This window comes from Sorex fumeus, unplaced genomic scaffold (genome assembly GCF_029834395.1).
Source record: "Sorex fumeus unplaced genomic scaffold, SorFum_2.1 ptg000051l, whole genome shotgun sequence".
Lineage (NCBI taxonomy): Eukaryota > Metazoa > Chordata > Mammalia > Eulipotyphla > Soricidae > Sorex > Sorex fumeus.
The window spans coordinates 38,779,408-38,806,009 of record NW_026606108.1 but is presented as its reverse complement, the minus strand read 5'-3'; the positions used below and the strand labels follow the sequence as shown (position 1 = coordinate 38,806,009).

At 42.1% G+C, this 26,602-nt stretch overlaps 1 protein-coding gene across 1 annotated transcript in view; it reads right to left on the bottom strand.

The window, feature by feature from the left end:
• The window catches only part of UBE2D2 (ubiquitin conjugating enzyme E2 D2), a 52,463-nt gene that overhangs the window by 11,588 nt on the left and 14,273 nt on the right, over positions 1–26,602 (bottom strand). Inside the window, exons 2-5 of the mRNA XM_056124584.1 lie at positions 8,524–8,587; positions 589–620; positions 432–509; positions 235–340 (exon numbers count right to left, since the gene is read on the bottom strand). Of these exons, the coding sequence (XP_055980559.1) occupies positions 235–340; positions 432–509; positions 589–620; positions 8,524–8,587 (280 nt within the window). The remainder of the gene's footprint in view (positions 1–234; positions 341–431; positions 510–588; positions 621–8,523; positions 8,588–26,602) is intronic.

Sequence of the window (26,602 nt, the reverse complement as noted above, 5' to 3'; positions counted from 1 at the left end):
TTAAAAATTCATACCAAAAGGCTACTTTCCAACCTATGCTTGAATAGCACAACGAACAGACTATTATACCACTAAGGAAATCTTTATTTGAACATCAACTCTTTCAGTAGGACCAAGGTCTTTCCAAGAATATGGTGAATCACTGCAGTCTCTCTGAAATGAATGAGCAATCTTAACAAAAATAATCAAGATAAATACAAATTCTTCATTTTTTTAATCAAATATCTATATTACCTTTTGAAATAGTTAGTGCTGGAGACCACTGTGACCGTAGAATATCAAGACAAATGCTGCCATTACTGTTAATATTTGGATGATAGATTCTTGTTGTAAATGCGACCTATGGAGAAAATGAAAACTTTTTTGTACATCAGCTTATTATCATATATAAAAAGCTAAAACACTAGAAACAATGATCTTATCTCAATTACCTTAGGTGGTTTGAAGGGATAATCTGTTGGGAAATGAATTGTCAAGAAAAATACTCCACCCTGATAGGCACTGTCATTCTGTTGATAACAAAAGAAGTAGTATCAAAATGAGTGAGTTAGATAAATTGTTTACGTTGAAATTAATATGAATACTTACTGGCCCCATTATTGTAGCCTGCCAATGGAACACTGAAAAAGAACAACAAAAAAAAAGATCAATAAGAAAAATCCACTACCTAATAATAGCACAATTCATTACCTCAATAAATAAGGAAATTATTATCTGAATAATCCCAAAAATTATTACCTGAAAGTCCCAAACTTGATCATAAATTCCAGGGATAATCCCCAGAAACGAAAATTTTGTGTGTACATGTGTGTGTGCACACACGCATGCGTACGCGTAAGAGATTGAATCCAAGGCCTCGCATATGCAAAGCATATGCTCTACCACTGAGATATATCCCAGTCCTATAAATTTATTTGACAAGGAAATATTTTCTTCAAGCTGAAAAAAAGTGGTGCTTGAGAAGTCAGAGCTTTCTACTTGGCATTTAGTAGTCATGAGGACCTGGGCAAACCAAGGAAAGTTGTCACTAGAACTGCATGTCAAGAACTTTAATCAGTTAATGTATCTCATGGGAGAAATACAAAAACTACAAAGTCATAAAAAATGTAATGGGGTATCAGTCCAAATCCTAAAGTTTATTCTGACATCCTGTATAGGAAACTGTCCCTTTGGTACTGGTGTTATTTGCCTTGCTTGTTGCGGTCAATCCAGGTTTCATCCTTGGGATGACACGGTTCCCTGAAGTGCCCTGAATAGTGATTCCTAGCACAGAGAAAAGAGAAATCCCTAAGCACCACGGGGTACGGCCTCACACTTCAACCATCTACCTCCCAAAACCCAAACTACTCTTATAATTAGTCTGTCCCTCACTGGTATTGAACACAGAGCAGTCCTTTTACTAGGAATTAAAGATGATAGGTATTCCTAAGGCTCCCCTTTGTAGATTATCTATCACATAAGTACTGAGAAAAATGCCTGCTAATTTCCACCAACCTTTTTGAGGGGGAAGAAGCCCACACCCAGCAATGCCTGTGGAACCATATGTGATGTGAGAGATGGAACTGGGGTCAACTGCATACAAGGCAAGTGCTTGAATCTCTGGGTTATCTTTTATTCCTGTAACTTTTTTTTTTTTTAAAAAAAGGACTAAATGGCTAAGAAGAAAGTCAGCTTGCTTCCTTAGGATTGGTCCAGTGCTGCATTCATTTGTAGATATAAAATACATATATATATGAAGACTAATATCCATGGTCAGGGAAAACAGGGGTTAGGAGGACTGGCCAATAGTTGGAACTAACCACAAGTGTGTGTGGTGCAGAGCGTAGGTAAGATTAAGAAGACACCAGTATGACAATAATAGCTGGGAATGATCACGCTGGGCAGGATCTGAGGTTTAAAAGTAGGTAAAGGAGGGGCTGGAGCGATTAGTACAACGGGCAGGACGTTTCCCTTGCATGCGACGGACCCGGGTTTCCCAGCATCCCAAATGGTCCCCCGAGCACTGCCAGGAGTAATTCCTGAGTGCAGAGCCAGGAGGAACCCCTGAGCATCGCCAGGTGTGACCCAAAAAGCAAATAAATAAAATTTTTTAAAAAAGTAGGTAAAGGAATATTCTTGATAACCTTTGAGAATTGCAAACCATAATGCCCAAAAGAATAGAGAGAAGTGGGGGAGAGAAGAAAAAGCACCTGTCATATGGCAGAGGGCGAGGGGGTGGGAGGTGATGGGAAGGAACCTGGGGACACTGGTGCTGGGAAATGTATACTGATGGAGGGATGGGTGTTGGAACACTGTATGACTAAAACCTAATCATGAACAGCTTTGTAAGGGTCTGACAGTGATTCAATAAAAAGTTAAAAAAAAATGGTAAAAAAAAAAGTTAAAAATAAAATTGGTCTAGTGCCCTCAATGAAGTCTCCTGTAAAAAAAGGCCATAATGCCTTAAAGAAATACAAGTGTCTGTTTTCTGGTTCTGCCCTCCCCACCTTGTTTTTCCTGTTACCACAAGCAGCAACTCCACCCCCACAAGACCAGACTTAAGTTATTACTAAAATTGTAGGGGCCAAAGAGATAGTACAGGAGTTAAGGTGCTTGCCTGGCACCCCACTAACCCAGGTTTGAATCCTCAGCACCTCATAATGATCACCAAGTATCACTAGGGATCACTCCTAACAACAAAGCCAGGAACAGTCTCCTCAGCACCACTGGGTATCGTCCATGCTCCCCAAATTTATTTGTAAAAAATCAAAATAAGTACAAATCTGACTAAAGGTAATTTGTGTGTACAATAGATTTCCCAATATTCCTTTAGCAGAAAAAGCAACAAACATGTTTAATGTTTTATGATTAAAATCCACTAAAACTGACAACATGGAAGCCTCAAGAGATTTGGAACAGAAACCTTGACAAGCTCACTACTAACACAATTCACAATTATGATTATAGAAAGGATATTCACTCTTCCTAAAAAACGTAGAAAGATCAGTATTTTTAAGGAATGTGTGTGGCTGGAGAGATAGTACATCAGGTAGAGCACTGGCCTTGCACATGGCTGTCTCTGGTTCAATCCTGTGCCTCCCATATGGTTCCCAAAGTCATTGCCAGGATTAATCCCTGGCATGCAGAGCCAGGAGTAAACCCTGAGTACTGCTAGTTGTGACCCCAAAATCTCTCTCTCCTTCTCATCTCTCCTCTCCTCTCCCCCCACTCACAAAAATATGGTATTCCCATACAAACACGCTAGGAATTTTGAAGTAAAATTATTTTCCCTCTGGTTTTCCATTTTGGGGATACACCCAGAAGTCCTCAAGGTATATTCCTGGCTATGTGCTCAGGGATCACTCTTCGTGGAGGTCAAGAGACCACATGCAGTGGTACGTATCCAAGACCAACTTGTTACATGCAACATGAGCACCTTATCCTTCTGTGCTGTTTCTCCCTTAAGTTGTGCCAATGGTCTTTTGCTAAAATGACCTAGAACCACAATACCAACAAAAGGCAAAGAAAAACTAAAAATACATTTAAGATGAATTTAATTATGAAAGAATTTAAACATCTCAAATTTAAATTATACTATAAGTCACACTGGTTAAATATGAGAATAGCTATTATAAACAATGATAGCACTTCCTCTGCAGATCTCATAAGGATAGTGAGAAAAAACTACGAGGGGGGGTAAGCGATGCTCAGAGCTTATTTCTGACTGCACTCAGGAATCACTCCTGGTGGGGTGCAGGAACTATATGGGATTCTGAGGACTGAAGAGGCACAGCAAGGCATGTGCCTCACCCACTGTACTCTCAGTCCCTGAAAATCTTTTCTATTTTTTCTTTTGGTTTGTGGGCCACACCTAGTTCTGGCTCTGTGTTCAGGAATCATCACTCCTGGCAGTGCTCAGGGATCATATGGGATGCCAGGGATAGAACCTTGGTTGGCCATGTGGAGACAAGCACCTGATCTCCTGTCCCTAAAAACATTTTCTTGACCCAACTTTAATAAATCTTTGTAAATAATCTATTAATCACCATTAATCACCATAAGTTCTAAGCAGTATTACAGAAATAGTAACAAGCTACAGGAGGATTTGTCCAAAGCATAAAATGGTGACATATTTTATAAGAACACCTATTTTAAAAACCCTTAAGAGTAAGAGCTATTAAAAATTAAAAATCCTGGGGTTGGAGCAATAGTACAGCGGGTAGGGTGTTTGCCTTGCATGTGGTTGACCTGGGTTCAATCCCTGGCATCCCATAAGGTTCCCCACACACCGCCAGGAGTAATTCCTAAGTGCAGAGCTAGGAGTATTGCTGGGCGTGACCCAAAAAACAAACAAATCCATGGTACTGGGGTCAGAAAGATGGTACAGCAGATAAGACACTTGCCTTGCACATGTCCAGCCTGGGTTTGGCCCCAGCCCCCAAAACAGTCCCCTGAATCTGTTAGGAGTGATTCCTGAATGAAGAGCCAGGAGTAAGTCCTGAGTACAGCAAAGTAAGGACCTATAAATAAGGGACTCAAGAGATAGGAAGAGCTTGCTAAGAGTTATCCCCAAGAGCAGAGCCAGGAGTCAGCTCTGAACACTGCTAGGTATGGCCCCCTAAACCCCTCCAAAAAAGTTTCAAAAAGGATGAGAGAGCTTAAAGTGCTAGAGCACAAACTCCGCATGCAAGATGCCGGGATCCACCCCTAACACAGCACGGTCCCTCAAGAATGGCCAGTAGCAACCCTGAGCACCCAGCAGCTGGCAGTCATTCCCAAGCACTGCTCAAAAATTAATTAAAAAAATAAAAAGTTTCGGGGCTGGAGAGATAGCACAGCGGGTAGGGCGTTTGCCTTACATGCAGCCAACCAGAGTTCAATTCCCAGCATCCCATATGGTCCCCTGAGCACTGCCAGGCATAATTCCTGAGTGCAGAGCCAGGAGTAACCCTTGTGCATTGCCGGGTGTGACCCAAATTAAAAAAAAAAGGAAAAAAAAAAGAACACATAAAAAAATAAAAGTTTCAACAGTCCCAAAACATAGAAATTTCCACTATTACTTTCGTTTGATGCTGTCAAACCAAATCACCAGAAAGAATGCTAAATCACTTTTATGAGAATTTAAATATGAAGTTCACAGTTTATTGATTAATGAAGCATTTTATGAAGTCCTGAAATTAAAAGGAATAGTCAGCATTTGTTAGTCTGAGGATAAATCTCAGGAGATATACCTTTGAATTCAAGCACAGGTCTCTAGAGAGTAATATTCAACGAGTGTTCAAAACAAGAGTAAACAAAGTAATGATTAGTTAAGTTATCTAGCTTATTTCTTTCAGACTTAACATATACCTTCTCGTTTATCAGATTTAGCAAAAAGTAGGGGGGAAACTGATTGCATGTTAAAATCTGGGTTATTTCAAAACAAATCACAAGTAGCCCATTTTATTCTTATACTAAATTATAAACAAAACTGTTGAGGGATTTGAGGGCAAGAATTGTTTATTTTATTTTTTTGGTGTTGGAGCCATACCTGATGGTGTTTAGGGGGATATGTGGTGCCCAGTATCAAACCAGGGCTTGTCACATGCCAGACAAGCATTTTAGTTGCTGTGCTATCTTTCCAGTCATATGGGGTGCCTGTGATCAAACCTGGTTCAGTTGTATGCAAAATAGTTTAACTGCTATACTGTGTTCTGCCCACCTACCCCTACACTCCTATTTTTGGTTGCTTTGGGGCCACACCTCATGATGCGTAGGGCTTACTCCCAGCTCTGTGTTTAGGAGATCACAGAGTGGCAGGGATTGAACCCAGGTCAGCCTCATGCAAGGCAAGTACTGAGCCCACTGTACTTCACCCCCTCTTAACCCCCCCCATTCCCTGATTTTGGGCCACATCTGGCTATACTTAAGCCTTATTCCAGGCTCTGGGCTCACAGATCACTCCTGGCACGTTTAAGGGCCCAGATGGGGTGTCAGGGACCAAACTCAGATCCACTGCTTGCAAGACAAGCCACTATACTAACACTCTGACTTCATGACCCCCCCCAAAAAAATTGAAAGAAAAATCAAGAAAAGTAATTTTATTTATTTTTGGTTTTTGGGCCATACCCAACCATGCTCAGGGTTTACTTTTGGCCTCACACTCAGGACTCACTCCTGGCAATGCTCAGGATGTGATGCCAGGGATCAAAACCAAACTGATTACATGGAGGGCAAATGCCTTACCCACTGTACTATCTCTTTGGTCCCCAAGAGAAATATTTTTTTTTAATTGTTTGACATATTTCTTTTTTTCCCCCTTATTTATTTATTTATTTATTTATTAAATTAGTGAAACACCATGAGGTACAGTTGTAGACTTACAAATTTTTGTGCTTGGGTTTCAGTCATACAATGATTGAGTACCCATCCCTCCATCCCCAACAGAAATAATTTTAAACTTAAGTAAATATAACCTTATGTTTAAGTGATCACTAGATCAGTATTTCCTAAAGTGGGTGATACCACTACCCACCCAGCATCAATTCCCAGCAGGGGAATTGAGCAGGGGGCTGGTTAAGTTCCTGGAACTATCCAGGAAGTACAATAGTAGCCTTAATGTTATGGTGGGGGGATGGAACCCAGGTTTCCACACAAGCAAGGCTGGTACCCTCCTGCTGAATTACATTTCTAGTTCTTGTTGGGCTAGAGAGGGAAAAAAAAAGTGTATTTCCAGGGGAGCACTGAGTGATTATTTCACCCTCTGAAAAGATGTTAGTAGGTAAAATAACTTTGGGAATCTGATTTAAATATTTCTCAATTTAGATACTTTCTGTACAAAAACAAAACAAAACAAAAAACCACAACAACTATGTTCATTTTTCCCAATTTGCAGAAATATCACTTAATAAATTAATTTTGTTTTACAAATCTTTTTCAAATATTTTCCCTTCTGAAGTGGATAGAAGAGGCTAGAGTGATAGCACAGTGGGTAAGGCATTTGCCTTGCACACAGCCGACCCAGGTTCGATCCTCAGCATGCCATATGGTCTCCTGAGCATCGCCAGAAGTAATTCCTGAATGCAGAGCCAGGAGTAACCCCTGTGCGGCTGTGTCGCAAAAATAAATAAATAAATAAAATGGATAGAAACAGAGGAGAAGCAATAGTACAATGGGTAGTATGTTTGCATTGCACTCAGATGATCCAGATCTGATCATCTGATAAGATCATTTGATCTTAGTCCCCCATATGGTCCCCTGGGTCCCAATGGGAGTAAGCCCTGAACAGAGTCAGGAATAAGCTCTGAGCACCACTGGGTGTGCCCCCCAAACCTAAACAAAAAATATTTGGCTGGGGAGTGGGGATGGGTCCACACCTGACAGTGCTCAGCTCTTACTCTTAGCCCTGTGCTCAAGCATCACTCCTGGTGGGACTGGTGGGATCATGTGGAGTGCCAAGGATCGAACCTGTGTGCAGGGCAGATGCCCTACCTGCTGTACTACTGCTCTGGCCCCTAAAGTATGTATTTGAAAGTTGCTGGGAGAAGACACAAAGTTTTCATCATAGGGGCTGCAGAGAGTTTTCAATGGGCCAGCTATATGCTTTGCATGCAGGAGGGCTGTGTGATTACTAGAACTGTGCTAGTTGGAGAACACAAGTTCTCCCATCCCCAAGCAATGCCTAGAGGAAAGCACTGCTGGGTGTACTTGCCCCACAAAAAGTTTTCATCAATACTCAACTGTGTACTACGGTGATGGATGTCAAAGTTATTGTGAATCATCAGATAATACACGAATATTGAATCATTATGTTTTATGCCTGAAAGGAATAATGTGTCACTTACGTCTTTTTTTAAGGGGGGGGGAGGCCACATCTAAACATGCTCAGGGCTTATTCCTGTCTCTGTGCTCAGGGGTCACTCCTAGCAATGCTCAGAAAACTGTATGCGGTGCCAGAGCTGAACCAGAGCATGTTGTGTGCAAGGCAGGTCTTATTCCTGTATTATCTCTCTTTGGCCCCACATCTTATTTTTAAAATGGCAGATGGGACAACTATATTGCAATCAAGTAGAACAAAAGAAAAATTATTTCCCAGTGTGTGGTAAGATTTAACCATGTAAGAGCATATAAATTGCATATTAAAAATAAATTGCCTGCCTTCACAAATAAACCAGAAATACTATCTTACTTAACATCTTTATCTTGATCATTTTATTAATTAACAACAGTCAGCTACTAGTAAAAACTAGTATTTTACCTGAGTAAAATAACAAGAATGGAAAAATGAAGGGTAGGTAGAAAGGGATCAGATACACCACACAATGTCTGATAGAAGAGGTTCACCAATTATAATGAGCAGTAACATGACAGGAAACAGAACTAAATCAAGTTCCCAAAGAAAAAGCTTTCCCCCCTTCTCTATAGCAGAATTATCACTTCATACACAATAACCTTTAAATAAACACATATATATATATACATGTATAAAACTACTATATACCATAGTCTCAAAGTTTCCCAGAGACAATTATACTATTTAGCTTGTCATTCCTTTTAAATACTTACTATCATCTCCAACAGGACCTGCTGAACACTGTGCTGGGGGATCCCGAGCCAGATCATTCAATTCCTTAAAAAAAATAAAATAAAATAACTTTTATTCATTAATACAATTTTAAGTTATTAATATCCTCTGCCCTACCAACAGAGCTCTTTAGGAACATTCTCTCAAAGTTAAAAGAGAGATAGATTACTGAAGACAGATTAGTGAATATCATGAGATCAAAGTATTTTCAATTTTCAGCCCCAACCCCCGCAAGGCATTTATTTTCCAAAAAAATTGAGCAGCTATCTTTCCGATTTTTCTTTAGGGAAAGGCAAAAATCTTTTGTCTGCTAAGCTTTCCTTTCATCAGAAAGGATTTGCTAGAACATTTTTATATATGAGACTTATAAAATTAAAAAATAACAAAATTTAAATAAATTAGGACTCAGTAAAGAATTGTTTACGTAGCTTTAAATATATAGTAGAAATACATGTTCAAATCTCTTTTAAAATAGTTGACAGAGTAGCTCATGATACTAAGCAAAATTAGCAAGTATTATTAAAAACTAAGAAATATGAAGTCCAAAATACTAACAAATATTGAGAAATCTTAGCTTTTCCTTATTACTGCTGATTATCTTTGACCAGCCATGATAGTTTTAGTGGCATTTCAAGACTAGTCCTAGATTCAAGAATTTGCAACTCTAGTGTTCTACTTATACCATATCTATTTTTAAAAATTGGAATTTTTGAACTGACATTTTACTTAGTTGATTAAAGTTGTTCATAGCTAGCAAGAAAACACTGTCAATGATAAATATAGATAGACTATCATAAAATTCGCTCCAGCCCCTCATGAAACTTTAAAACTTTTTTTCAAATAATCTTTTTATTTTTAAATTATATTTTAATTTAGAAATAGAAAACGCCTTGGAAGAAAAAACAGGAAAAACACAAAATATATGGGGCAAATTTTTACTTCATGAACTTCTCAAAGTCTCACTTCTTCACCAATCCCCAAGATGAAAAACATTTGTCTGATCCATGATGTTTGCATGCACAGAGAGCCTAGGGACACGTCACACTGCTCGAATCTTTGATTCTTAACACAACTGTACAGTTAAAATAAAGAATCTTACTTCAGAGGCAAAGAGAGGTAAACATAGATATTAAGTACTAAAGAACCATAAAATGTTTTAATGTAGGGGCTGGAGCAATAGCACAGCGGGTAGGGCGTTTGCCTTGCACGTGGCTGACCCGGGTTCAATTCCCAGCATCCCATATGGTCCCCTGAGCACCACCAGGAGTAACTCCTGAGTGCAGAGCCAGGAGTAACCCCTGTGCATAGCCGGATGTGACCCAAAAAGAAAAAAAAAATTTAATGTAAAAATTTTGCATACTAATAAAAAAAAAGAATCTAAGCCCAGTTTTTATGCCTTGAAAGGTTAAGCTACGGGCTGGGTGTAAGTACAGGGTGCCTGAGCGGTGCCAGGTGCAGCCCCAGAGGCCCCAGAGCCAGTAGTGGACCCTGTAACTCCTGGCACCTCAGTGCCTGAGAGCAGAGCATCCTTAGACTTTTGCAGTGAATCACTAGGCCTGGAGGGCTGTGGACTGACAATGGAACTCCACTATTTCTTCACAGGGTGGGAGGAACTATTAGTTTACACATGGAACCAAAAAAAAAAAAATCACAGTCATCAAAGTCTCAAATTACACACAACTAGCCCACAAGATGTTGGTATGTTTTCAGCTGACATCCACCACCAGGATTTCAACACAAATCAAGGGCAGGGGGGATAGTTTAAGGGGCTGCTGTGTGCTTTGCATACCAGAGGTCTGGAGTTCAATGCCCAATACCAACAGGAACTTTCATAGACTGAACTGGTAATAGCTCCCGAACACTGCCTGGTGTAGTCAAAACTTCAGGTTTATTTTTTTAATTTTATTTATATATTTTTTTGCTTTTTGGGTCACACCCAGCGATGCTCAGGGGTTACTCCTGGCTCATGCACTCAGGAATTGCTCCTGGTGGTGCTCGGGGGACCATATGGGATGCTGGGAATCGAACCTGGGTCAGCCATGTTGGCTGCGTGCAAGGCAAACGCCCTACCCGTTGTGCTATTGCTCCAGACCCTCCAGGTTTATTTTGACCCCACCAAACAAACAAAATGTGACTCAGGCTTGCTCTTCATGGCCGTCAAACATCTTGCTGGTTTGTCTCTCTTTGCTTTACTTACTTTCACTCTGAAGAAGCATGTGCTCTCTCTTGAACATATCTCTCCCCACTTTCTCTACACTCACATCTTTTTCTTTTTTGGTTTTATTTTGGTTTGGGGTCACACCCAGTGGTACTCAAGGGACCATATGGGGTGCCAGAGATTGAACTAGGTTGTAGCATTCAAAGCAAGTGCCCGACCTGCTTTACTATCGCTTAGTCCCCTCCTCTCATATCTAAGCAAGTTTCATTTAATAAAAACTACCAGGTGTGGGGGTGGGGGGGATACACACACAGAGTAACGGACCTGAGAGAGCACAGTGGGTAAGGAGTTTGTCTTACAAATGGCCACCAGGTTAGCTCCCCACCACAACACATAGTTTCCCAAACACTAATGACAATCATAAAAAACCAGGTGTGGCCAAAAACACAAAACAAAAACAGCAGTAAAAGCAGCAAAATATCTTAAAAGTACAATAAAACTATTTGCAATCTTATACATGTATGAATTTAATATTCTAAATATCATATATCAGAGACTATAAAATCCAGCTCCCGGACTAGACCAGTGCAGTCTCCTGCCCCTGCGCCTGGCTGTTCCTCGCTGGGGTCCCTTGGAGGGGAGCGGGTTGAGCTTTCCTCCCTGCCCCGACCAGGGCTCCGGCAGCGGAAGACCTCCAGGACCAGCCACCACCATGCCGAGACCACTCTTTGCACACATGAAGGTACTGGCAGAGGGACAAAGCCACGCGGGTTCTGGGGCCGAGATCTCCAAGCCTACTCGGATTGGAGTTGAGCATCCTCCACCCAGATCCTCCAAATTCCAGTAGGCGGGGGTCACACACACCACCTGGCCCCCTGGCACCATGTAATCCCATCAGCAGCCAAGACTCAGAGACTATAAAATCCAGCTCCCGGAACCGCGCGGCCGCATTTGCGGCCACACGACATCTTATCAGGACATCTTTTCATGACATCTTATTATCTCATTCCTACTTTGGACAAACTTGCAGGCTATCGAATGTAGCCTGCCCACAGGGCAGAGTCTGGCAAACTCCCCGTGGCGTACCAAATATGCCAAATACCAGTAACAATGATGGGTCTCATTCTCCTAAAGAGCCTTGAATATAATCTCAGGGCTAGGATGAAAGAGATGTTACTGGGGTCTGCTCGAGGCAATCGACGAATAACAGGATGATGAATGAAATGAATGAATCATATACATCTAAATTTGCAGCGCATTGTTATTTCTCTAAGTCCCTTCTTCTGAATAACTTATTCAATTACTCTTTCATCCTATCTCTAAATTTTGAGGACAAAACAGTACAGAAATAAATGCTTTATTTCGATGAGAATGGGACCACATCTAGCAGTATTCAAGGGGATACTCCTGATCCCTGAGTGCAGAACTAGGAGTAAGCCCTAGTGAGCACTGCCTGAGTATGGCCCAAAAACCAAAACCAAACCCCAACCCAACCCAAACCAAAACTGAGAAAAAGAGGGGGGAGGGATGAGGGAGGGGAAGAGGAAGAGGAAGAAGAGAAGGGATGGAAAGGGAAAGAAGGGATGGGAGGGGAGAGGAGGGAGGGGAAGGGGAGCGAAGACTTGAGGAGCCAGGGAGATGACTCAAGAGGCTGAAGAGCATGCTATGAATGCAGGAGTCCTGATTTAATCCCTAATTACTACTACTACATGGTCCATTAAGTTCTACCAGAAGAAGCTTCCACCAGCACCACTGGGTGTGGCCCCCCACATGGGAAAATAAAAAAGAGAATTGCAGCTAAAGGTCAAAGAGATAATTCAAAAGGCTGGAATTAATGCTTTGCATGTAGGAGCCCAGAGACCATATTATCTCTCAAGCACCACAGGGAGTAGCTCCTAAGAACTGCTATGCTCCCAGCACACCCTGCCCCCATCACACACACAAGAATATTACAATGGAGTTTTCTGTTGTTATTTGGGTGATGCTTAGGACTTACTTCTGACTCTGAGCTCAGTAATCACTCCTGCTGGTACATGGGGGGACTGTATATGGTGGTAGGGAGCATAATTGGGTTGGCCACACCTGAATGACTCTACCCACTGTACAATCCCAACAGCTGAATCCTAAATTTAAATGAAGTCACTGAAAAACCAAAACACCCTAATATACCAGTTTGGTTTCATTTTATATTATCTGGTATTCTTAATGCCCAGCAGTTAACTTTATAGCTATATATTAATTTCCTTGATTTTTTCTATATTCTAACTATATTCATAGTTGTCCTGTACCAAAATATATAATATTGGGATTGTGAACATGGTTAGAACAAAATCTAAAATCAAGGAATTGTTCTGTTTCTTGAAAAGCATTCTGAAAGAAAAAGCAATAAAGAACTAGAAACAGTAGAGGTGGTAAGGTGCTTGCCTCGAAAGTGGCAGGCCCTGGTTCGAGTCCCCAACACACCATGTATGGTCCCTCCCATTTCTAAGTACTGCCAACATCACTCCTGAGCAGAGTCAGGAATAGCCCAAGAGCATATCCAGATGTGGCAGAAAATCCCAATAGACTGATAAGGATATAAAAATAAAAATAACATCAAACCACCTAACTCAAGGAAAGTATGTTTATCATTTGTGATTAGTAATAATATAAGGTGATATACCATAGGCTTCCTTAGTGTATTTGAAATATTAGGAACTTACATAATACATTATCTGAGAATCAATCTCTCCTTTAACTGTGGGGGCTTCTGGTGGTGCTCTAGGAACCAGATGGGGCTTAGAGTGGAATCTAGTGTTATGCAAATGCAAAGTTTGTACTCTACAACTTATATCCCAGACTACATTTCTCCTGGGGCTGGAGACATCAAGTAGGGCTTACTTAGCCTTGCACAAACAGGCCAGGAGTGATTCCATAATCAAAGTCAGGAGTAAAGTCTGAGCACCACTGGTTGTAGCCTAAGAATTAAATGGCAGGACGCTCCCAGGCATCCCAACTGGTTCCCAGAGCCTGCTAGGAGTGATTCTTGAACTCAGAGCCAGGAGTAAGCTCTGAGAAGCACCAGGTGAGGTCTACAAACAAAACAAAATAAACAAAAAAGATTTTATTCTCCTAAAACTTCATCTTAGCTAGACATTTCAATGGGCTGGAGCATACGTTTTGCATGCTGGAGATCAGTTCAATCCGTGCCACAGTTCAATCCAGAGCACTGGGAGAAGTTAACCCCAAAGCACCAAACTTAGAACAGCTAGTATCTATGGAAATATTCAGAAATAAATCTGAAAGCACTGATACTTTGATTACTCTTGGTGGTGCTCAGGGATTGAACCTGGTTTGGCTGCATGCAAGAAAGCACCCTACCCGCTGTACTACTGCTCCAGCTCCAAGACACTTTTATCTTAAACAAATAAACTAGGGATTGGAGCAGTAAGAAGTTTGTCCTGTACAAGGCCAAACTGGGTTCCATCCATGGCATCCCATATGGTTCTCCAAGTACCACCAGGAATGATCTGTAAGTACAAAATCAGGAGTGATCTCTAAACACAGTAGTGTATGGCCCCCAAACAAAAACAAATTCCATGCCCCAGGAAATAGTTCAAAGGCATGAAATACTGGCCTTCCATGTGAGAATCCTGGGTTCAACCCCTGGTACTATACATTCATTCCCTCAGAACCACCAATAGTGACCCCACAAGCCTGAAGTAGACCCTGGCACTGCCAGGTGTGGCTCAAATACCACCAAGTTTTCAAAGGAAAAGGAGGGGTGTTCTCATGAAGCAAATCACCATTTTGGGTGAAGAGGGCATCTATCTCCAGGCAATAAGCTAAGAATCAAGCACTATCACCCATTGAACCCACCTGCTCCATTCCTCTGACACACTTTCCTCACACACAGGGTATCACATATGTAAAGCAAGTGCTTTACCAGTGGGTAACATCCCTGGAGGGGCTGGGCCACATGAGCTGAGCCCACCAGTACCTCTGACCCTAAATTACAGAATCTTAAGCGTTTCTTCAGGCTCATCATTGAACTTATTTTACACAGAAAGGGCAAATTTACAAAGTGGGGAGGCATGAATCAGGAATTCAGGGAATAATGAGGTCTACCACTAATTGACAAATCAGAAAGTTAAATCTGGGAAAAGATGTTTTACATAAAATTGAGTTAAAGCAGCACCCATCCCTATCACTATAGCTATGCTAGGGGCTCAACTCCACTGCCCACAAATATTTTCTGCAGAGACACCAATCTCGAAATAATTTCAGGTGCCAGCACCTGGGCAGAGAACTCTGTGTATTTTTCAGAGTTAGGATAGGCAGCCTCTCCCCCAACCCCCATACTTCCAGAAGCCCCAGCAATCCCACCCACCTCCCATGTCTGCCGCCTTACTGAATCTTTGGCCCAGACCACAGATCTGGAAATGTCTGGACTGTGCAGTACTGAAGCAACAAAAGCTTAATAAATTCTTAGTAAAGGACCTAACAACCCTACAGTAAGATGTAACAATGTTCACATAAATATGTTTTCTAGATCTATTAAGAGTGTAACTTTGTTATCTAATCAAGTAATAAAGAAAGGTCCAAAGCAACAGCATCTGTGAACCAGTCCACAGAACTGAACTTACGGTGAAATGGTATTAAAAGGAGGAGATATTGAGACAATGGTAGCGGTTACCTTGAGGAGATCTATGGTGAAGTGGCCTTGAGGAGGAGATCCTGAGGCAATTGGTGAAGAAAAATGATATTCTGATGAGGTGGGGGGTGTAGCCACAACATGTTATGGATATGAAACACTATCACTGACAGTTTTATAAATCATGGTCTCACACACACACACACACACACACACATCTGCAATACCCTATACCCAAAATGAGGGTGGCACACAGCCAGGTAGAAATAGCTGATATGCTAACAGTGAAATGGTAGAGCATCTGTAACAAAAGACTTGTCATTCACTAAGCTCCAAAGATCATCCTGGATATTCTAGTGTAAGAGCTCTCTCCCTTCAGTAGGATAACCAGAATCTTCAACACCAGCTGATCCCACGGTAACTATGTATCAAACTAGAAATCAAAGAATTTGTTTTGTCATAGGTTACTTGCTGATCTCTTCTACAACAGTAATAAAACAGTAATAATCACTGTGCTATAGGCTTGAGCTAGAGAAAATGGAAAGAGGAGGAAAGATAGGTCATTATTTTGGTGTACTTCTGCGCTATGTAAAATGACAGGAAAATGGGGACCTCAAAATGTGATAAAAATGATATCCTCTTTGCCATTATACTGAGGTCTACCACTAATTGACCAACTGAAAAACTGTGCCCCCACCATTCAAAACCTATATGGGGCTTGGGGTAGGTCAAGTACTGGAGCACAAACCTTGCATGAGCCAGGTCTTGGATTCAATCCCCACTACAGCATGTCCCCACTACAATTAAAAAAGAAAACAAATCTCATGTACTATTTTTAGTAAGCAGCATATGGCTGTTTTGGAAATACATAAAAATTCAACCCAGAACGGTGTATCCTTGAAACAAATACTTTCTCCCCCTCTGAAATGCCTTGCACATAACTGCAACATAATTTTAAACAAGTAAGTTCACAAAAGGTTGCAAAATATTTGCAGTTTGAATATTGTATACTCATACAGCTTAAGATATTTACTGTATCACACCAATGTGAACCAAATTTCATAATTAAAAGCCCAAATCTAATAATAACCATGACAGAAGTTTTCTTTTCTTACTTAACTCCTCTACCACCACACCTCCCAACCCTACACTGTTTTGGGTTATTTTGGGGGGCTACCCATAGGGGTATTTCTGGCTCTGCACTCAGGAATCACTCCTGGCGGTGCTCAGGGGGTCATGTGGGATGCTGGGGACTGAACCCGGGTCAGCCTCATGCAAGACTAACACCCTACCTGCTGTACTATTGCTCTGCTTCGCACCCCTCTCCCCCGCATCCCGCATTCTGTTTTTTGAAGTAATTCCCAAGCAGTAGTCAGGGGCCCCATGGACCACATCTAGAATACTCTGTCAGTTGGCCAGTGGTTCCATGCTAGGGCACAAGGATGTAATGCTGCCCAAATACTGTGGTGCAGCAGGCCTCCAGGGCCCTACCCGCAATAGTCTGGAGCCATATGCTGGAGGGCATTGAACAGGCATGCAAGGCATGTGCTCTAAAGCCACCGCTTTACCAAATAGAACTATAATCTGAAAGTTTATATTGTTCAAGAAAAGCTACTCAAGATAATACAGGTGTGTAGGCACCTGCCTTGCATGTGGTCAACGCCAGTTCAGTCCTTAGTATGTGTATGATCCCTTGAGCACTCTCAGGAGTAATCTTGAAAACGGAGCCAGGAGTAAGCACTGAGAAGTGACACATACGGGCTAAAAACAAAACAAAAATATTTAATAAAGTAATTATTTGATGGGGGAGAGGGTGCTTACTGGAGAGATAGTACAGCAGCTAAGGCACTGATCTTGCACTCAGTAGATCAGGTTCTAACCGCAGCAGACTGTATGGTCACTGAGCTTGCCAGCAGGGATCCCTTAGCAAGAGCCATGAGTAAGCCAGTTTGCAATCCAGTAAAATTATTTTGGGTGGACCAAGGAGATAGTACAATGGGTAAGGCACTTGCTTTGCATGTGGCAGATACTGGTTTGATCCCTGACAAAGCATATGGTCCCCTGCATCGAACCACTGAGGATCAACCAAGAGTAATTAATCTCAGGAGAAAGCCCTAAGCACCACTGGGATATGGCCCCAAAACAAAAAACAAACAAACAAACAAAACAGAACCAACTCTTAAACATTTGGATTATATTTTGAAACAATTATTCAAAACAACTGAAAGATTTTTGTGTCCCTATAGAACAATCCAATCTCCAAAACTAGTCATAGACAGTTTTAACAAAGTGTGAAAAATTTGCATTTAAAAAAACATCTATTCAAATTTACATTTTATGTAAGCTTAGAGACGGGAGCTCTTTACTGACACTGAAACCACTTGCAATGTCATTTAATCAAGCATCATCTACACAGTAATAACATTTACTTTTATCTTGGGATATAAAAAATACCATGACAGAAAAACAGCATTTTTAAAAAATTATGAATTGCTTTTTTCTTTTCTTATTTTGCCACATCTGGCAGTGCTCGGGAATCACTCCTGGAGGAGCTCAGGAACTCCTGCGGTGTCAGCGACTGAACACAGAGAGGCCATGTGCAATGCAAGCACCACCCCCTCTACTATTCTGCTCCAGCCCCTGAAGTGTTTTGTGATGAAAACCACACCCTTTGTCGGTTTCCATTTTCGGGCAGGGGAGATAGTACAGCAGAGTACAGCAGGTAGGGGGCTTGCTTTGCACAAATCCAACAAGAATTTGATCTCTGGCAACCCATATGGTCCTCCAAGCACCACCAGGAGTAACTCCTGAGTGCAGAGCCAAGAATAACCCCTGAGCATCGCTCGGAATGACCTTGCCCAAATTTTTAAAAGTTAAAAAAGAAAAACTTCCATTTGGGGGGCCAGAATGATAGTACTGTGGGTAAGGTATTTGCCTCAGACATAGATGACCTGGGTTCAATCCCTGGAACCCCATATAGTCCCCTGTGCCCCACCAGGAATGATCTCTGAGCAGACCCAGAAGTAAGCTGAGCACTGCCAGGGGTGATCCAAACAACAACCCCCCCCAAATATATTTCCATGTTATTGGAGATGGTAACGTAGTACAGTGGGTAGGGCCCTTGCCTGGTACACAGTCAACCTGAGTTTGATTCCTGACATCCTATAAGGTCCCCTGAGCACCAACAGGAGTAATTCCTGAGTGCAGAGCCAAGAGTAATCCCTGAGCATAGCTGGGTATGATTCAAAACAAAAATAAGTAAATAAGTAACTCACTTTCTTGACAGTAACGAAGGATTGAAGGAAGGTAATACAGAAAATTAAAAACAGTAGTTAGGTTGGAAAAGGTTTGGTATCACTAGGGGCTGGAGCTATAGGACAGCGGATAGGGCGTTTGCTTTGCACATGGCCAACCCGAGTTCGACCTGCAGCATCCCATATGGTCCCCTGAGTACCACCAGGAGTAATTCCTGAGTGCAGAGCCAGGAGTAACCCCTGAGCACCACTGGGTATGACCCAAAAAGCAAATCAAACAAACAAAACACAACATTTTATACTTCCTGGTATTAAGAACAAAGCACTGGAAATGGGTAGACTGCAGAGGGGTCAAGCATGCATGCCTTTGGATCAATGTCAAGCACTGCAACATCATCACCTGAGCACTACTGGGAGTGAACCCCACTACTGAACTGGTGTACTCACCCCGAACCAGATGTGCCCAAAACCATCCCATTGCCCCCAGAGAAAAAAAAAGACCATGAGTTAAGTGGGAAAGCTGCGAGTAAAAACTTCTTTCTGTGACTTAATTTTACCTGACACTTTAGAGAATAGAAAGGCAATTGAGAGCTACCTACCTGATCTTTAGGCTTTTAAAGTCCTACAGGAAAAATGGAAAGCATACTATAGTCAAAATAATCTAGTAAATGTTCAAAGAACCTAACTGCTACATTTTAGAAACAATATCTCTCCCTCCACCCCCCCAAAAAGAATGAAAAGAAACATTAAGGCAGTAATCAAAATTCATAAGTATGTTGGCGCTGGAGGGACAGCACAGTGGGTAGGGCGTTTGTCTTGCACACGGCCGGCCCGGGTTCGATTCCCAGCATCCCATATGGTCCCTGAGCACCGCCAGGAGTAACTCCTGAGTGCAGAGTCAGGAGTAACCCCTGTGCATCACCAGGTGTGACCAAAAAGCAAAAAAGAAAAAAAGGGGGGGTTCAAAATTCATAAGTATGTTAAACCAGCATACTATCCACCTTAATGTTATGCACCAATTATAAGCCAAATAAAGCTGGAGTTAAAAAAAAAAAAAGGAATAAAGTATCCTGTCAGAATAACATCCTAAACGCTAATGCCCCAAGTGAATAGCTAAAATACAAACAAAAACAGAATCACGTTTAGGGACTAGAGCAACAGTACAGCAGGTAGGGCAATTGTCTTGCATTCAGTTAACTTGGATTCCACCCCTCGAATGTAATATAGTTCCTCCAAGCCAGCCAGGAGTAATTCCTGAGTGCAGAGTTTGGAGTAACCTCTGAGCACCGCAGGGTGTGGCCCAAAATAAAAAAGGTCACTTTTTAGCTCCAACATTCCCCCTTTCCCTTATTCCACTCTTCCCTCTTCCTACTGACTTGACAAACAAACCTTCAGAGATCTTGTAAAAAAAAAAAAATTACTCAACGATTATAATGGGCTGGAGCAATAGAACAGTGGGTAAGGCATTTACCTTGCACGCGGCCAACATGGCCAACCTGGGTTCGATTCCTTCGCCCCTCTCGGAGAGCCTGGCAAGCTACAGAGAGTACCTTGCCCTCATGGCAAATCCTGGCAAGCTACCCAGGACATATTCAATATGCCAGAAACAGTAACAACAAGTCTCACAATTTGTTGTGAGATGTTACTGGTGCCTGCTTGAGCAAATCGATGAACAACAAGAGGACAGTGCTACAGTGCTAACCATTGTAATTACCTTTAGTGACTCCAAGGAAGCAAAATTCTACTAACCCTAAAAATAAATATTAAGACAAACATTTGCCACAACTTCTAGCAAAAATCTCCAAAAATGGACACCAACAATTTCTTCATTGCCTGTAAGAAAATGTCACTACTTTTATCATCAGCCTATTTCCCTTTCCCCTGAATCCAAGAAGACCTTGCATCCTTCTTGACTGGAAAAAAAAAAAAAGTAGCAAAGGCCAGAGAGATAGTACAGGGGTTAAGGCACTTGCTTTTGCACACTGTGGACCTGGTTTGATCCCCAGCACACTGCATACTGCTCCCCCTACTACCACCAGAACTGATCTCTTCAGCACAGAGCTAGGAGTAAGCCCCAAGTACACTGGAGCATGGCCTAACCAACCCCCACTTCAAATGAAGCAGATAAGGCTACAATCAGCAATCTCCAGAAAAAGTATACAGTATTTAGGGCTGGAGCGATAGCACAGCGGGTAGGGCGTTCGCCTTACAAGCGGCCAACATGGCCGACCCGAGTTCGATTCCTCCGCCCCTCTCGGAGAGCCCGGCAAGCTACCGAGAGTATTCGATATGCCAGACACAGTAACAACAAAGTCTCCAATGGAGACGTTACTGGGCCCGCTCGAGCAAATCGACGATCAACGGGAGGGCCTTTACCTTTACCTTATTTAGGACAAAGGACTTGTCTCATTCAACAAAAATTTAAAGAAAAAAAGAGGACGGACTGGAAATACAGTACAGTACATAGAGGGCTTGCCTTGCATGCACTCAACCCAGGTTTGATGCTCGGAACCATTGGGCCTAAGTCACTGTCACTGTCACTCTCCTCCCGTTGTTCATCGGTTTGCTCGAGCGGGCCCAGTAACGTCTCCAATGTGACACTTGTTACTGTGTTTGGCATATCGAATACATCACGGGTAGCTTGCCAGGCTCTGCCGTGCGGGCGAGATACTCTCGGTAGCTTGCCGGGCTCTCCGAGAGGGGAGGAGGAATTGAACTTGGGTCAGCCATGTTGGCTGCGTGCAAGGCAAATGCCCTACTGCTGTGCTATCACTGGGTCTAAGTATTATTATAAATAACAAGTACAAACAGGGGCTAAAGAGATAGTGCGATGAGTAGGGTGAGTACCTTGCACATAGCCAAGCTGAGTTCGATCCCCATAAGGTTCCCTGAGCCCCACCAGGAGTAATTCCTGAGTTTAGGGCCAGGAGGAAGTCCTGAGTACTGGTGGGTGAAGCTTGAAAACAAAAATGCAGATATGCACTCAATGGAATATTGAGTCATAAAAACTGGGGCCAGAGAGAGATAGTAGTGAGGTTATAGGATTAATTCAAGGCATCATATGGTCTCCTGAGTATCCTGTTCCAAGTATTTCCAGGTGCAGCCCTGGAGGCCCCTTTAGCACCACCACCATGTGGTCTGGATAATCCTTGACACTACTGGCACTGACCTTTGGCACAGAGGATTGCTGAGGGTGGATGTGACATGGTGTGGGGGTAGTCTAGAGTTTTGTTTTAGGGTCACACCCAATGATACTCAGAATTTACTCCTGTCTCTTGCCTCCTGGTGGTACTTGGGGGACCATGTGATATGCCAGGAATCAAACCTAGATTAATTAGCTGTGGGCAGAGCTAGTGTCCTACCCACTCTTCTATCTCACCAGCCCTCATGACCATTATTTTAAATATCCCTTACAGAATGTTCATGTCATATAAGTCCTTTATTTTACTCCATTTTCCCTATCCCTTCCCAAAAATGTGAAAACATACATGGAGGAGAGGCCAGAGCGATAGTACAGTGGGTAGGGGGCTTGCCTTGCACGAGGCAGACCCGAGTTCAATCCCCGGTATCCCATATGGTCCCCCAGGCACCGCCAGGAGTGATTCCTGGCTGCAGAGCCAGAAATAACTCCAGAGCATCGCAGGGTATGACCCCAAAAGAAAAAAACAAAATACAAAACAAAAAAACAAACATGGAGGAATGGACATGACACTATACAGGATGTTAAGTTGGGACAGAATTAAGAAGAGCATATTAAAGGAGAGCCTGGCAAGCTACCGAGAGTATTCGATATGCCAGACACAGTAACAACAAAGTCTCCAATGGAGACGTTACTGGGCCCGCTCGAGCAAATCGACGATCAACGGGAGGGCCTTGTACTTGTACATATTAAAGGAGAGGAAGAGGGAAAAAATGGTGTTTATAGGGAGTGGTTAGAGATACAGAACAATGATAAAACGCGTGCTCTGCTTTTAAATTCAATCCATGGTGCATCATCCCTTTCCAAAATTTATACACTAGTATCTATGCTTGTAAGCTATAGCAATAGGATGAGTATATAAACAATTACTAATCAAATGAGCATTATTAAGGCTGGGATAAGCATTAAGTGGCTCAGGTAAAGTGCATATCTCAGAGACCAAAACATGGAGTTTAATACCCATCAAAAATAAATAAAAAGAGGAGATGGGGGATAAAAAAATAATAAAACAAAAAGAAAAACTATAATAACAGAAGTCAAATTTCTTGGTCAGAAAAGTCATGAACACTAATACTGAAAGAGAGAAATATCAGGCTAATATTTTGATTCACACTGGATTAAAATTAGAGACACTAATGTGAATCAGAATATTTGTCATAGGTAAAAGCAAACAGAAATGTGTATATGCATACACTTTTATACACACACACACTGTCACTGTCCTCCCGTTGTTCATCGATTTGCTCGAGCGGGCCCAGTAACGTCTCCATTGGAGACTTTGTTGTTACTGTGTTTGGCATATCGAATACATCACAGGTAGCTTGCCAGGCTCTGTCATGCGGGCAAGATACTCTCGGTAGCTTGCCGGGCTCTCCGAGAGGGGCAGAAGAATCGAACTCGGGTCGACACACACACACACACACACACACACACACACACACACAGTATATTCCCTACCTACAGCTACTGCTCACACTGAAAAAGCTTAGAAGCAAAATTCTAAGGGTAATAAGTATACCTACCTTCCAGATTTTGGTTTTTAAATTCCACTCTCCTTTTAAAAGGGGCCAGGGATGTGGCTCAGAAATAGATCACAAGACTTGCTGTGTGAGGCACTGGGCTCAACCCTGACACTACCAAAACAAGCAAAAAGTGGAAAAGTAGAAAAAAAAAAAAGACTTAAATATCTTTAGAAAAAAAGAGCAGGAGAAGATAAAAAAGTAAAAACTATATTTTGTGCTGGGGGCTGGAGTGGTAGAACAGCAAACAAAAGTTCTTGTATACAGCTGATCCAGGTTCAATCCCCGGCATCCTATATAGTCCCCTGAGCACCACTGGAGTGATCCTTGAGCACAGAGACAGGAGTAAGCCCTAAACATAGGAGTGGTTCCAAAACAATCAAAAGTCTGTGCCAAAATGTATTTCATTAAAATATGATGGGGAGGGGCTGGAGCCGTAGCACAACGGGCAGAGTGTTCGCCTAGCACGCTGCTGACCTGGGTTCAATTCCCAGCATCCCATATGGTCCCCTGAGCACCACCAAGAATAATTCCTGAGGGCATGAGCCAGGAGTAACCCCTGTGCATAGCGGAGTGTGACCCAAAAAGAAAAGAAAAAAAAAGATGGGGAAGGGACCAATCTAATAAAACAATCAGAACATTAAAATTAATAATAAATTATTACACCTAAACTAGACAAACTTTATTACATTCCAGTATAGACTTAAGAAGTTAAAAAAAAAAAACTTCCTCTTTTTCATCTGTCCATTGGTGCTGTTGCAATGATCAGGGACCACACATGTTTAGTTATGCTCACACACTCAGCCCACAGTCCTCATTAAGGGTCACACTGCATTGTTGCAGTGCTGACACATGTGCTCCCCAGGATTCACTCTTTCACTGTGGTGTTTGCACAAATTCTTGTTGTGGTGCTAACAAAGGTCACATTACTTGTTGTAATGCAGTATCTACCTAGCAAGCTATAGCTGGAAATCACTTGCAGGACCAGAGATCTCAGAAAGCAGTGCTGCCAAAACCACAGTTTGCACATGTGGTAGCACTAGGGATTGAGTTTATGACCTCAAGTTTGCAAGGCAAGTTCTTTAGGTACTGAGTCATCTCCCAAGCTCCAAATTAAAAACTGTGAGTAACAGTTTTGTTTCTTTTAAGTTGGCACTCAGTGATCCTTAACTCTTAGTAAAATAACTAGTCTGTGAGAACAACAGAGAATGACAGAAGTGACTGTCACATCTGAGTTTATGTTACAAAAGATATTGTGGCTCTATTTGGTTGCTATGTCTCACTCACATAACCCTGAGGGAAGCCAGCGTTAGAATCTAAGCATATTCAGGCAGCACTATGGTGACCTATGTAGAGAGGAAAGTATCTCAATGCAATAGATGGTAACAAAGTAACATCTACCAACAATCATGGGATTAAGTTTATAAAAGCAATGATCTACCCTTCAGAGAACTGCAGTCCCAAACAATAGCATGTCTGTAATCTCCAAAAAGAGAGAACAGAGATGGGGCTCAGTAGTAGAATGCAGACCTCACACTCACAAGGCATCTGGGTTTGATCTCAAGCTCTACAGAAAAATAGGACTTAGCCAGGAATTGGGGACAGTACAGAGTCTAAGGTGCTTGCCTTCCATGCTGCCAACCCAAGTTCATTCCCTGACACCAAGTAAGATTTCCCAAGCACCACCAGCACTGACTTGAGCACAGAGCCACAAATAGCCACTAAGTACCACTGGGGGTTGGCCCCACACTCCCAGCCTTCAAAATAAATAAACACGGGCCAAAGAGATAGTAGAGAAGGTAGGCACTTTACTCTGCACGTGTCCAACCTGAGTTTGAGCTCCAGCATCACATATAGTCCCTTGAGTCAGGAGAAATTATCTTGCTGAGCACAGCTGGGTGTAGCCTCAAAACAAACAAACTAAAAAGCCCCAAGAACTGGACTGTAATCTTCTCATTGTAAGTTGTTCTCAGAAATTGCAAACTGCAATGATGTTTTAAACTGCTAAATTTAAGTAGCAATAGTATAATACAAATAGACTGGTACATATTCTCATGGTATCGCCCAATAAATATTGCCCAATAAGTATTGCTCCTTTTGTTATAAAGGAGGCAATACAAATATAGTAGGGAACTGGGGCAAAGGTCCCCTTTTATCCAGAGATGGGGGGTGAAAATTCTTAGTAATGATTAGAATTAAAACTGCATACCAGTTGCAAGAAGCAATGAAAAGAATTCAACAAAAAATGTTCCACTCGACTGACTAGGTGTGCACTCAATAATCTCCTTCTATTGTATTTGCTGGCTATCAATTTTTTCAAAAATACAATTCTGTCCTCATCTTGTAAAAAAAAAAAATGTTCCACTCGATGGGATGCAGTTTTGCTTCTGTAACACTAACAAAGATGCATGACCTAAATTCATTTATTTATTTTTGCTTTTTGGGGTCACACCCGGTGATGCACAGGGGTTACTCCTAGCTATGCACTCAGATATTACTCCTGGCGGTGCTCAGGGGACCATATGGGATGCTGGGAATAGAACCTGGGTTGGCCGCATGCAAGGCAAACGCCCTACCCGCTGTGCTATTGCTCCAGCCCCGCGTGACCTAAATTTAGTGACAAGGAAACATCAAAAAAAAAATCCAAATTAAGGGTAAAGGTAAAGGCCCTCCCGTTGATCGTCGATTTGCTCGAGCGGGCCCAGTAACGTCTCCACTGGAGACTTTGTTGTTACTGTGTCTGGCATATCGAATACTCTCGGTAGCTTGCCGGGCTCTCCGAGAGGGGCGGAGGAATCGAACTCGGGTCAGCCATGTTGGCCGCTTGTAAGGCGAACGCCCTACTCGCTGTGCTATCGCTCCAGCCCCCAAATTAAGGGAAAGTCTACAAAACAACTGGACTATTAAAAAAAACAAACAAAAAAACAAACAAACAAAAACCACTGGACTATAAAAATTAAAAAGCCAAAACTAAGGAGGGCTGAAGAGCTAGTACGGTGGGTAAAGTGATCGCACTGTAAGTGGACCACATAGATTTGATCCATGACACCGCATATGGTCCCCTGGAAGCTGACAGAGTTGTGTGAGTGTTTACACAAACTTTTTTCTGGACTCTACCTAGGTGGGCCATAAACAGACATATCAAGTGTTCATATAAGAGACCAAAGAGAAGACACACAGAGAAGGTAATGTGAATGGTGGCAGAGATCGGAATATGGTCACAACCTAGGAAGCCAAGAAATGCTAACAGCCCATCTGATTAAAGGCAAAGGATAATTATTCATTCCATAGAATCT